This window comes from Rutidosis leptorrhynchoides, chromosome 10 (assembly GCF_046630445.1).
Source record: "Rutidosis leptorrhynchoides isolate AG116_Rl617_1_P2 chromosome 10, CSIRO_AGI_Rlap_v1, whole genome shotgun sequence".
Lineage (NCBI taxonomy): Eukaryota > Viridiplantae > Streptophyta > Magnoliopsida > Asterales > Asteraceae > Rutidosis > Rutidosis leptorrhynchoides.
Genome location: NC_092342.1, coordinates 255,800,666 through 255,815,060, shown reverse-complemented (window position 1 = coordinate 255,815,060; position 14,395 = coordinate 255,800,666). Strand labels below are relative to the sequence as shown.

The 14,395-nt window shown below is 34.4% G+C and overlaps 1 protein-coding gene across 1 annotated transcript; it reads right to left on the bottom strand.

Annotated features, from left to right (window-relative positions):
* Positions 1 to 12,889: 12,889 nt before the first annotated feature.
* Positions 12,890 to 13,875, bottom strand: LOC139870972 (uncharacterized). Its single transcript, XM_071858732.1, has 3 exons — positions 13,796 to 13,875; positions 13,556 to 13,706; positions 12,890 to 13,492 (listed from the first exon to the last, which is right to left on the bottom strand). The coding sequence occupies exons 1-3, from the start codon at positions 13,873 to 13,875 to the stop codon at positions 12,890 to 12,892; spliced, it is 834 nt and encodes a 277-aa protein (XP_071714833.1).
* Positions 13,876 to 14,395: the final 520 nt, after the last annotated feature.

Here is a 14,395-nt window from a genome sequence, read left to right as displayed (position 1 = left end):
ATCAAAAGCATCTATGCCAAAGGTGTGAAAAGTATCACTCGGGGTTCTGAACTAAATTTTGCAACAAATGTAAAAGAAATGGTCATAGCGCGGCGAAGTGTGAGGTCTACGGACCAGGGGTTAACAGAACGAAAGGAACAAATGGTGTCGGAACGAGTAATGGCAGAGAAAGTTGTGTCGGAGCAAGTTATGCCAATGTAGTTTGTTATACATGTGGAAAACCGGGCCACATTATTAGAAATTGCCCGAACCAGGAGAACACAAATGGACAAGGCCGCAGAAGAGTTTTCAATATTAATGCGGCAGAGGCACAGGAAGACCCGGAGCTTGTTACGGGTACGTTTCTTATTGACAATAAATCTGCTTACGTTTTATTTGATTCGGGTGCGGATAGAAGCTATATGAGTAGAGATTTTTGTGCTAAATTAAGTTGTCCATTGACGCCGTTGGATAGTAAATTTTTACTCGAATTAGCAAACGGTAAATTAATTTCAGCAGATAATATATGCCGGAATCGAGAAATTAAACTAGGTAGCAAAATATTTAAGATTGACTTGATACCAGTAGAGTTAGGGAGTTTTAATGTAATAGTTCGCATGGACTGGCTGAAGAAGGTGAAAGCAGAGATCGTATGTTATAAAAATGCAATTCGGATTGTACGAGAAGAAGGAGAACCCTTAATGGTGTACGGAGAAAAGGGCAACATGAAGCTACATCTTATTAGTAATTTGAAGGCACAAAAACTAATAAGAAAAGGTTGCTATGCTATTCTAGCACACGTCGAGAAAGTACAAACTGAAGAAAAGAGCATCAATGATGTTCCCGTCACAAAAGAATTTCCCGATGTATTTCCGAAATAATTACCGGGACTACCTCCACATCGATCTGTTGAATTTCAAATAGATCTTGTACCAGGAGCTGCACCAATAGCTCGTGCTCCTTATAGACTCGCACCCAGCGAGATGAAAGAACTGCAAAGCCAACTGCAAGAACTATTAGAATGTGGTTTCATTCGACCAAGCACATCACCATGGGGAGCTCCTGTTTTGTTTGTCAAGAAGAAGGATGGTACATTTAGGTTGTGTATTGACTATAGAGAGTTGAACAAACTTACCATCAAAAACCGTTATCCACTGCCGAGAATTGATGACTTATTTGATCAACTACAAGGCTCATCGGTTTATTCGAAGATCGATTTACGTTCTGGATATCATCAAATGCGAGTAAAGGAGGATGATATTCCAAAAACTGCTTTTAGGACGCTTTATGGTCATTACGAGTTTATGGTTTTGCCGTTTGGATTGACTAACGCACCAGCTGTGTTCATGGACCTTATGAACCGAGTGTGTGGGCCATATCTTGACAAGTTTGTCATTGTTTTCATTGATGACATACTTATTTACTCAAAGAATGATCAATAGCACGAAGAACATTTGAGAAAAGTGCTAGAAGTATTGAGGAAATAAAAACTGTACGCTAAGTTTTCAAAGTGTGCATTTTGGTTGGAAGAAGTTCAATTCCTCGGTCACATAGTGAACAAAGAAGGTATCCAGGTGGACCCGGCAAAGATCGAAATCGTTGAAAAGTAGGAAACCCCAAAAACTCCGAAGCATATACGTCAATTTTTAGGACTAGCTGGTTACTACAGAAGGTTCATCCAAGACTTTTCCAGAATAGCAAAACCCTTGACTGCATTAACGCATAAAGGGAAGAAATTTGAATGGAAGGATGAACAAGAGAAAGCGTTTCAGTTGTTGAAGAAAAAGCTAACTACGGCACCTATATTGTCATTGCCTGAAGGGAATGATGATTTTGTGATTTATTGTGACGCATCAAAGCAAGGTCTCGGTTGTGTATTAATGCAATGAACAAAGGTGATTGCTTATGCGTCTAGACAATTGAAGATTCACGAACAAAATTATATGACGCATGATTTGGAATTAGGCGCGGTTGTTTTTGCATTAAAGACTTGGAGGCACTACTTATATGGGGTCAAAAGTATTATATATACCAACCACAAAAGTCTTCAACACATATTTAATCAGAAACAACTGAATATGAGGTAGCGTAGGTGGATTGAATTGTTGAATGATTACGACTTTGAGATTCGTTACCACCCGGGGAAGGCAAATGTGGTAGCCGACGCCTTAAGCAGGAAGGACAGAGAACCTATTCGAGTTAAATCTATGAATATAATGATTCACACTAACCTTACTACTTAAATAAAGGAGGCGCAACAAGGAGTTTTAAAAGAGGGAAAATTAAAGGATGAAATACCCAAAGGATCGGAGAAGCATCTTAATATTCGGGAAGACGGAATCCGGTATAGGGCTGAAAGAATTTGGGTACCAAAATTTGGAGATATGAGAGAAATGGTACTTAGAGAAGCTCATAAAACCAGATACTCAATACATCCTGGAACGGGAAAGATGTACAAGGATCTTAAGAAATATTTTTGGTGGCCAGGTATGAAAGCCGATATTGCTAAATATGTAGGAGAATGTTTGACGTGTTCTAAGGTCAAAGCTGAACATCAGAAACCATCAGGTCTACTACAACAACCTGAAATCCCGGAATGGAAATGGGAAAACATTACCATGGATTTCATTACTAAATTGCCAAGGACTGCAAGTGGTTATGATACTATTTGGGTAATAGTTGATCGTCTCACCAAATCAGCACACTTCCTGCCAATAAGAGAAGATGACAAGATGGAGAAGTTAGCACGACTGTATTTGAAGGAAGTCGTCTCCAGACATGGAATACCAATCTCTATTATCTCTGATAGGGATGGCAGATTTATTTCAAGATTCTGGCAGATATTACAGCAAGCATTAGGAACTCGTCTAGACATGAGTACTGCCTATCATCCACAAACTGATGGGCAGAGCGAAAGGACGATACAAACGCTTGAAGACATGCTACGAGCATGTGTTATTGATTTTGGAAACAGTTGGGATCGACATCTACCGTTAGCAGAATTTTCCTACAACAACAGCTACCATTCAAGCATTGAGATGGCGCCATTTGAAGCACTTTATGGTAGAAAGTGCAGGTCTCCGATTTGTTGGAGTGAAGTGGGGGATAGACAGATTACGGGTCCGGAGATAATACAAGAAACTACCGAGAAGATCATACAAATTCAACAACGGTTGAAAACCGCCCAAAGTCGACAAAAGAGCTACGCCGACATTAAAAGAAAAGACATAGAATTTGAAATTGGAGAAATGGTCATGCTTAAGGTTGCACCTTGGAAAGGTGTTGTTCGATTTGGTAAACGGGGGAAATTAAATCCAAGGTATATTGGACCATTCAAGATTATTGATCGTGTCGGACCAGTAGCTTACCCAGTTGAGTTACCTCAACAACTCGCGGCTGTACATAACACTTTCCACGTCTCGAATTTGAAGAAATGTTTTGATAAAGAAGATCTCACTATTCCATTAGATGAAATCCAAATCAACGAAAAACTTCAATTCATCGAAGAACCCGTCGAAATAATGGATCGTGAGGTTAAAAGACTTAAGCAAAACAAGATACCAATTGTTAAGGTTCGATGGAATGCTCGTAGAGGACCCGAGTTCACCTGGGAATGAGAAGATCAGATGAAGAAGAAATACCCGCATTTATTTCCAGAAGATACGTCAACACCTCCAACTGCTTAAAATTTCGGGACGAAATTTATTTAACGGGTAGGTACTGTAGTGACCCAAACTTTTCCATGTTTATATATATATTAAATGAAATTGTTATTTACATGATTAAGTGTTTCCAACATGTTAAGCAATCAAACTTGTTAAGACTTGATTAATTGAAATAGGTTTCATATAGACAATTGACCACCCAAGTTGAACGGTGATTCACGAACGTTAAAACTTGTAAAAACTATATGATGACATATATATATATATATATGGATATATATATAGTTAACATGATATTATGATAAGTAAACATATCATTAAGTATATTAACAATGAACTACATATGTAAAAACAAGACTACTAACTTAATGATTTTGAAACGAGACATATATGTAACGATTATCGTTGTAACGACATTTAATGTATATATATCATATTAAGAGATATTTATACATCATAATATCATGATAATATAATAATTTAAAATCTCATTTGATATTATAAACATTGGGTTAACAACACTTAACAAGATCGTTAACCTAAAGGTTTCAAAACAACACTTACATGTAACGACTAACGATGACTTAACGACTCAGTTAAAATGTATATACATGTAGTGTTTTAATATGTATTCATACACTTTTGAAAGACTTCAAGACACTTATCAAAATACTTCTACTTAGCAAAAATGCTTACAATTACATCCTCATTCAGTTTCATCAACAATTCTACTCGTATGCACCCGTATTCGTACTCGTACAATACACAGCTTTTAGATGTATGTACTATTAGTATATACACTCCAATGATCAGCTCTTAGCAGCCCATGGGAGTCACCTAACATATGTTAGAACCATCATTTGGCAACTAGCATGAAATATCTCATAAAATTACAAAAATATGAGTAATCATTCATGACTTATTTACATGAAAACAAAATTACATATCCTTTATATCTAATCCATACACCAACGACCAAAAACACCTACAAACACTTTCATTCTTCAATTTTCTTCATCTAATTGATCTCTCTCAAGTTCTAAGTGTTCTTCATAAATTCCAAAAGTTCTAGTTTCATAAAATCAAGAATACTTCCAAGATTGCAAGTTTACTTCCAAGTTTTCTAAATCCATTCCAAGTAATCATCCAAGATCAATAAACCTTTGTTACTTACAGTAGGTTATCTTTATAATACAAGGTAATAATCATATTCAAACTTTAATTCAATTTCTATAACTATAACAATCTTATTTCGAGTGGAAATCTTACTTGAAATTGTTTTCGTGTCATGATTCTGCTTCAAGAACTTTCAAGCCATCCAAGGATCCTTTGAAGCTAGATCCATTTTTCTCATTTCCAGTAGGTTTATCCAAGGAACTTGAGGTATTAATGATGTTCATAATATCATTCGATTCATACATAAAAAGTTGTCTTATTCAACGTTATAAACTTGTAATCACTAGAACATAGTTTAGTTAATTCTAAACTTGTTCGCAAATAAAGTTAATCCTTCTAACTAGACTTTTAAACTCAACTAAACACATGTTATATATCTATATGATATGCTAACTTAATGATTTAAAACCCGGAAACACGATAAACACCATAAAACTGGATATACGCCGTCGTAGTAAAATTGGGGGCTGTTTTGGTTGGGATAATTAAAAGCTAAGAAGAACTTTGATTTAAAAGCTATACTTCTGGAAAAATGATTTTTCTTATGAACATGAAACTATATCCAAAAATCATGGTTAAACTCAAAGTGAAAGTATGTTTTTCAAAATGGTCATCAAGATGTCGTTCTTTCGACGGAAATGACTACCTCTTTCAAAAACGACTTGTAACTTGTATTTCCAACTATAAACCTATACTTTTTCTGTTTAGATTCATAAAATAGATTTCAATATGAAACCATAGCAATTTGATTCACTCAAAACGGATTTAAAATGAAGAAGTTATGGGTAAAACAAGATTGGATAATTTTTCTCTTTTTAGCTACGTAAAAATTGGTAACAAATCTATTCCAACCATAACTTAATCAACTTGTATTGTATATTATGTAATCTTGAGATACCATAGACACGTATACAATATTTCGACCGATCATGTCGACACATCTATATATATTTCGGAACAACCATAGACACTCTATATGTGAATGTTGGAGTTAGCTATACAGGGTTGAGGTTGATTCCAAAATATATATAGTTTGAGTTGTGATCAATACTGAGATACGTATACACTGGGTCGTGGATTGATTCAAGATAATATTTATCGATTTATTTCTGTACATCTAACTGTGGACAACTAGTTGTAGGTTACTAACGAGGACAGCTGACTTAATAAACTTAAAACATCAAAATATATTAAAAGTGTTGTAAATATATTTTGAACATACTTTGATATATATGTATATATTGTTATAGGTTCGTGAATCAACCAGTGGCCAAGTCTTACTTCCCGACGAAGTAAAACTTTGTGAAAGTGAGTTATAGTCCCACTTTTAAAATCTAATATTTTTGGGATGAGAATACATGCAGGTTTTATAAATGATTTACAAAATAGACACACATACGTGAAACTACATTCTATGGTTGAATTATCGAAATCGAATATGCCCCTTTTTATTAAGTCTAGTAATCTAAGAATTAGGGAATAGACACCCTAATTGACGCGAATCCTAAAGATAGATCTATTGGGCCTAACAAACCCCATCCAAAGTACCGGATGCTTTAGTATTTCGAAATTTATATCATATCCGAAGGGTGTCCCGGAATGATGGGGATATTCTTATATATGCATCTTGTTAATGTCGGTTACCAGGTGTTCACCATATGAATGATTTTTATCTCTATGTATGGGATGTGTATTGAAATATGAAATCTTGTGGTCTATTGTTACGATTTGATATATATAGGTTAAACCTATAACTCACCAACATTTTTGTTGACGTTTAAAGCATGTTTATTCTCAAGTGAATACTAAGAGCTTCCGCTGTTGCATACTAAAATAAGGACAAGATTTGGAGTCCATGTTTGTATGATATTGTGTAAAAACTGCTTTCAAGAAACTGATTTCGATGTAACATATTTGTATTGTAAACCATTATGTAATGGTCGTGTGTAAACAGGATATTTTAGATTATCATTATTTGATAATCTACGTAAAGCTTTTTAAACCTTTGTTTATGAAATAAAGGTTATGGTTTGTTTTAAAAATGAATGCAGTCTTTGAAAAACGTCTCATATAGAGGTCAAAACCTCGCAACGAAATCAATTAATATGGAACATTTTTAATCAATAAGAACGGGACATTTCAATATGTGTCATCATATAGTTTTTACAAGTTTTAACGTTCGTGGATCACCGGTCAACTTGGGTGGTCAATTGTCTATATGAAACCTATTTCAATTAATCAAGTCTTAACAAGTTTGATTGCTTAACATGTTGGAAACACTTAATCATGTAAAATAACAATTTCATTTAATATATATATAAACATGGAAAAGTTCAGGTCACTACACTGTAAGCCTTAGTTTTTGAAATACCCAACTCAAGTTCCTGCTCATACTGTGATTTGATTGCTACTGATGGAATTTTTGGATTTGTTGGAATCTGGTGAACCAATTTAAAAGCAAGGAATTCATAGGTACATTGTTTGATGTTTCTTAAAGTTATAAACTCATGTTCAGGTTTAGATTTTTTAACTTTCTATGTCTCTTTGTTAACAAGTTTGAAACAAATAGCCTCCATGAACAATTAAGTTTCGAATTCCTTTTTCCCCATGTCTTCTTTTTTTCCTCAATATCAACAACCTTTTACCCTTGCTTTTGTTGTTTTTTTCAATCACTTGTTTTGAACATTCTCCTTTCTCTACAACCTCTTCTTGTGAACATTCTCCTACACAACAAACTTGTATTCTGTTTCCCTTACTTTTGATGCCTTCTAGTTTCAACTTCATGTATTCTCACTAGCTCTTTAACTTCATCTCTTATACCAAACTCTTGTCAAACTTAAGAATAATTATTGCTAACATCTTCATCACCTTTTTCTTGCTGTCTTACTTCCCCCGCCTTTTTCTTTCTTATCCTCTCATCAGCATCTTCACCCTCTTGATCACTGTCAGACTCATAATTATTCAACTCATCAACTTCAATAGATTCATCAGTTGAGTCAACTTATGGAACTTTTTTGGCTAACATTACCGATGAACTCAACATCCTTGTCTATAAAAAGGTGATATTCGGACATGTCTAAATTAACGTCTTCATATCTATTATCTTCATCCACTATTTAGTCCTCATCATCAATATCATATCCTTCGCTATTAACAATATTAGGATCACATGTTGTTTTTTCCAGCCCTTCTATTAAATGTTCTTCATCTCCATGATCAACTAACCTTGAATTATGTGTTGCTAATTCATCCAAGAAACTTACCTGACTTGATCTTGCTACACATACCTGATATTCAATAAACATGCAAATCTCCTTATGAGTAACAACATAACTCCTTAATACATTCATGTCTTCATCATTGCTAAAAGTATGTAATCCATTGTCTATATTGGTTTTAGGCGACTGAAAATGATAGTACATCTTCTTAGGCAAATCATATCCCTAATTATTCTTCAAGGCTTTACACGATAAAAGTAAAACTATCAACACCATCATATAAAGATACTTTACCATCAAATACTCTATGTCTAGTGGTTTAATTAAGACACCACCGTGATGTAATTTAAAGTAAACAGTGATGGGTAATCAACTACATAGGTTCGTCTAGACAATTATGCCCTCACAAGCTAAGGATATGACAATACTAAATGGGATAAAAGTAACAGGAGTTATTTTCAGGGTCATATGTGTCATAAAATGATAGATGAAGGCCATTGAGGTAAAAAAAAAAGATAAATGTCGCCTATGTTGTTTGTGATAAAGTTGAGAGACCAACAACGCAATTTTGTCTTTCTATTTAATAAATGTAAATTTGATTTAAGGTGTGTTTGGTCAAACTAGCTGGTAGCTGTTAGCTTATAAATGATATCTGGTAGCTTCTAGATGATATCTTCTAGCTTATAGCTGTTATTTTTTTTATATGAAGTATGTATTAGGTGTTTGATAAAGTAGATAAAAATGTTAAAATAAATAGTAAATGACAAAAAGTTATGAGTTTTTTCTTAAACGTTAATTCTATTATTTTTTTAATTTTTTTCCTGCGTCTAAAAGTTTTGAACTTTTTTAATCAATTGACTTTTTTTTATTAGAAATGAACTTTTACATAAAAGGTAATAATAGCGTGAGAAACATAACCTTCTTGTACTTTGGTGCATGTGATTTTAACTAGCATTTACCTATGTGTCGGCACTTTACTTCCCACAACATTCCGTGTTCTGTGAGGGGGCTGCTCACAAAACTCCTAGCAACAATTTAAAGTTTGAATCCTAAAAGTATTATAACTGTCAAGTTTCACCATTAGCTTATAAAAGACAAGAGTTTAACCCCGAACTCTATTTTGTGGGAATTTTGGAATCAAATAAGTTTCAGCACTACAAAAAATCACTTGGTTCTAGATGTATAAATGGAACTAAAATTCATGTTCTATAATAATAATAATAATATAATATCATATATGTACTTTCATGCATTTTATATTGAAATTTTTTTAACTTTACATACATAATAATTAGTCTGGAAATGAGAAATTTAGCATGATCAAGATGAATAGATTTGAAAGATCAATTTCATTGATTTGAAGAATTGATTTACAGAATTGATTAAGTTAATACAGAAATGGTTATGAGCCCTAATATAATAGCTCAACCAGCTAAACCACCACTAACAACCTAACTACGAAATGTTACAAGAATAGTCCCTATTCTACAAATTAAATACATATTAACCCTTAACTTGCTTGTAACTTTGCTATACTCCCCCTGAAGTTGAGAGTGAGTATCTACAGTCACTCCCAACTTGGATAATAAGTTGTTGTGCTGTTCCACAGAAACAACTTTGGTGAACACATCTGCTAATTGCTCCTTTGTATTAACATATTGAGGATGAACTAAATCTTGCTTGACTTGATCTCTAACATAATGACAATCAACCTCTATATGCTTGGTTCGAGCATGAAACACTGGATTTGCAGCAATGTGAATGACAGCTTGATTATCACAATACAATTAAACACACACCAACTCTTTTAAACCTAAATCTTTTAAAAGACTAATCAACCATGTAACTTCACAGCAAGTTAGAGCCATAGCTCTATACTCTGCTTCAGCAGAAGATCTGGACACAACACTCTGCATCTTTGACTTCCATGAAATTGGAGATTTGCCTAATAAAACACAGTATCCAGTAGTTGACCTTCTAGTCATAGGACAACTAGCCCAATCAGAGTTGTTGGCTAATAATATGCCTTGGTATGGAGCTAATACCAAATACCTCAACAAATGTTTAGCTGCTTGATAATGAATAGAAGTAGGTGACTGAATAAATTGGCTTAATAACTGCACACCATAACAAATGTCAGGCCTGGTGATAGTGAGGTAGATGAGTTTACCTATCAGCCTTCAATAAACTTCTGGATCTTGCATAGGTGTACCTACACCAGCTTGCAACTTGGTATTTGGATCCAAAGGAAGCTTGTAAGGTTTGCAGTTCAACACTCCATTTTCTTTCAACAAATCTAAGGTATATTTTTGTTGAGAAACAAATATACCCTGGTCAGACTTAGATATTTCCAAACCCAAAAAATAACTCACATTTCCCAAATCTTTCATGTTAAATTGAGACTTTAATTGCTCTTTTAACTGTTCAATATGAGATGAACTATTTCTAGTGATGAGTAAATCATCCACATAGATCAAAATAGCTGTAAACTGACTATCATCTTTTTTAGTAAAAAGACAATAATTTTCCTTTGATTGTGTATACCCAAAACTCGGAAGAGCAGATGACAACTTTGAGAACCATTGTCTTGGTGCCTGCTTTAGCCCATATAAAGATTTCTTTAGTTTACACACTTTGGTTGTATTTGCAGGTATGTTTTGAACTAACTCCCCCTTACCTGCATATCCCAAAGGCATCTTCATATACACCTCTTCTAACTAGTCACCATGTAAAAAAGCATTTGATACATCCATTTGTGAAATATGCCAGTTGTACATAGCTGCAACTGCTAATAAAGATCTAACAGTGACCATCTTTGTAACAGAAGCAAAAGTTTCAGTGTAGTCTATACCTTCTCTCTGTCTGTTGCCATCAACAACCAATCTAGCCTTCTTTCTATCAGCAGTCCCATCTGTCTGTAACTTTGTTTTATATATCCAGTGACAACTGATGGGTTTTTTATTTGGAGGTAAATCTGTCACCTCCCATGTCTCATTGTCTTCTAAAGCAGTTAATTCAGAATCCATTGCCTTGCACCATTCTGGATCAACTATAGCTTTTTTAAACCATCTTGGGTCAGTAGTAGCCATTAAAGCTGTGAGATAAGTTTCAAATTCATTCTTCAAACAAGCAGATGAAACCTGACTTGCAACAGGAGTGTGATTTAACACAGAATGACCTGTAGGGATGACATAATCTTTATGCCAAATAGGCACACTTGACTGCCTAGTTGACCTTCTTAAAACAGGTTGGGAAGTATCAGATGTGCTTTCATGTGTAGGATCAACTTGAACCACACTTGGAGTAACAGTAACAAGAACATTATAAAAATCTTCATATGCACTTACATTTGGAACTTTATCAGGAGGTAATGACTGCAACAATTGACTATCAAAGTTCTTTGAAAAAAGGGAAAATCTTTTCATAGAATATCGCATCCCTTGAGATGAATGTAGACTTAGTCAACAAATTGTATAGATTGTACCCTTTTTGACTTGCATGATAACCTAAAAATACACATGGAACCCCTCTTTCACAAAATTGTCAACCACTCTTGAAGGATTACTGGCCATGGAAAGACACCCAAATACTCTTAAATGATCATAAGTAGGAGGTTTATTTAAGAGTATTTCATAGGGTATTTTATTATTTAACACAGAAGATGGTATTCTATTGATCAAATAGACAGCTGTCATCACAATCTCCCCAAAAGTCAAAGGAAGATTAGCCTGAAATCTAATAGCTCTAGCTATGTCAAGAATATGTCTATGTTTTCTTTCAACTCTACCGTTCTATTGTGGCCTATCAGGGCAAGAAGTTTGTTGAATAATACCTTGTGTAGTCAAATAAGTTCCAAGCTTACCCCTAATAAACTCTAATGCATTATCAGACCTAACAATTTTCACTTTTTTCTAAAACTGTGTATTAACAAACTTCAAGAAGGCTTTAAACATCTCATAGCAATCACTTTTATTCACAAGTAAGTATATCCAGGTTGCCCTACTATAATCATCAACAATTGTAAGGAAATATCTATATTTTCCTTAAGTCACAACCTTATAGGGACCCCAAATATCCATATGAACCATTTAAAAAATGCTATCACAATGAGAATCACTCAACTTATAAGGTAACTTTGTAAACTTAGCCATAGGACAAGAGATACAAACAACTTCATTTTGTTTTATCAATGTATTTGAAACAGAAGGAATACATTTTAGCTTAGTATCTGATACATGCCCTAGACTATGATTGCATAGACTGTAGGTCATTACAAGCTTACTAGAATTAGCACTATAACCTTCTTTTATTGAAAACAAACTAGATCTTTGTACAGAAGCAGATATCAATAACACCAGTCTCTTATTAACTTGATGAAGAGGCACATTCACCAAGTAACAGAGATCTTCCTTTCTTTCACCCAGCCCTATCACCTTCTTGGTGATCAAGTCCTGAATCAGGCAGAAATGTGAATAGAATATTACCACACAAGACTGATCCTTTGTCAACTTTGGTACAGACAGCAAACTAAACTTAAAAGATGGCATAACCAGCACATCTTTTAATTCCATTTCATTTCCTAGTTTAGCTTGACCAATATGAGTTATCCTAGATGTATTACCATTTGGAAGCCTAATATGAGGTTTGTAGTACTTTTGACTCAATTAACTCATTATGACTAGGAGTTATGTGATCAGCGGCACCTGTGTCTAAGATCTAATTTGTAACATTAGAGGACTTAGACAATATACCTGCAGTAAAGTGATGGTCCAGTTCATCATCTGAACCAGCTACAGTCCCGTGCACTTCATTTTGTGTCATTTGTGGAAGGCATTTCAGCACCTGCTCAAATTATTCTGAAGTAAAGATCACATTATTGCCTTTCACACTAGCAGCAGTTCTTTTAGTTTGATTTAAACCTCCATGCTTAGCTTTGTGACTTGTCTGTTTAGCAGCTTGCCTACTTTTATAATGCCAAGGAGGATATCCAATTTTCTCCCAACACTTATCAGGTGAGTGCCACCTAAAACTACAAAATTCACACTTGTCTTTGGCATTAGTATTACTGTACAAAGCAGTAGAATCAGCAGAGGAGAATATTTCTCTTTGTGACTCTTCTTGTTGAAGCATAGAACAAGCAATTTCCACACTAGGTAGAGGATTCATCATCAACAATTGACTTCTAAGGGCACTAAAATGTTCATCTAAACCATTAAGAAACTGGAATAAATGTTGTTCTTCTTTTTGACGATTGACAGCATTCAAGAAGTTCACAATTTCAGGTGTAGTACCCGTAACCCTAGGCAGACCACTCATAGAGTCAATCTCTTCCCAAATGCACATCATCTTAGTGTAAAACTCACTAATAGCCACTCCTTGTTGTTCACAGGAGTAAGTCTCTTTGTGTAACTTGTATTTTCTAGATCCATTGCTGAGTGCAAATCTTTTTTCTAACTATGTCCAAATTTCAGATGCAGTTCCAATAAACATGATAAATTTCACAATTGATTCACTTACAGAGTTCATCAACCAGCTATTCACCATGTTATTACATGTGTCCCATTGATCTGCTCGAGTAAGATCATCTGCAGGTCTCGCAATTGTACCAGTAACAAATCCAAGCTTACGCTTGGTTGAGAGTGCAATTTCAATCGAACGCCTCCATGACCTATAATTTTAAGCTCCCATCAATTTTTCTTGTATCAGCAATGATCCAGGACCATCTGATGGATGTAGAAACAAAGGATTTTGAAACACTTGCGGATCCATGACTTAACAATGATTGCGGAAGCAGTACAATAATCCAAATATTCGAAATCAAACACATTGAATTTCATTTTTAGTGAAATCACCAGATCTAGTTTGATTTAAGCGAACACCGGATGAAATGAAATCAAATTGAACGATGAACAGCTAAACTCATACGCTCTGATACCATGAGAAGTTTAGCGTGATCAAGATGAATAGATTTGAAAGATCAATTTCACTGATTTGAAGAATTGATTTACAGAATTGATTAAGTTAATACAGAAATGGTTATGAGCCCTAATATAACAGCTCAACTGCCACTAACAACCTAACTATGAAATGTTACAAGAATAGTCCCTATTCTACAAACTAAATACAGATTAACCCTTGAACTTGCAGTTGACTTTATTTGAGTTGCTTGTAACTTTGCTATAGGAAATATTTAAATATAAGTTTTATTGAGAATAATAAATATGTATCAGTTTATGAACAAAATAAATCGTATAGGTATATTTTGCAGTTATATAATATTTTGGCGTTAAAAAAATAATAATTTTGAGATGAAACATGTTTCCCAAGAATTTATCATGTAATAGCTAGAAGCGATAA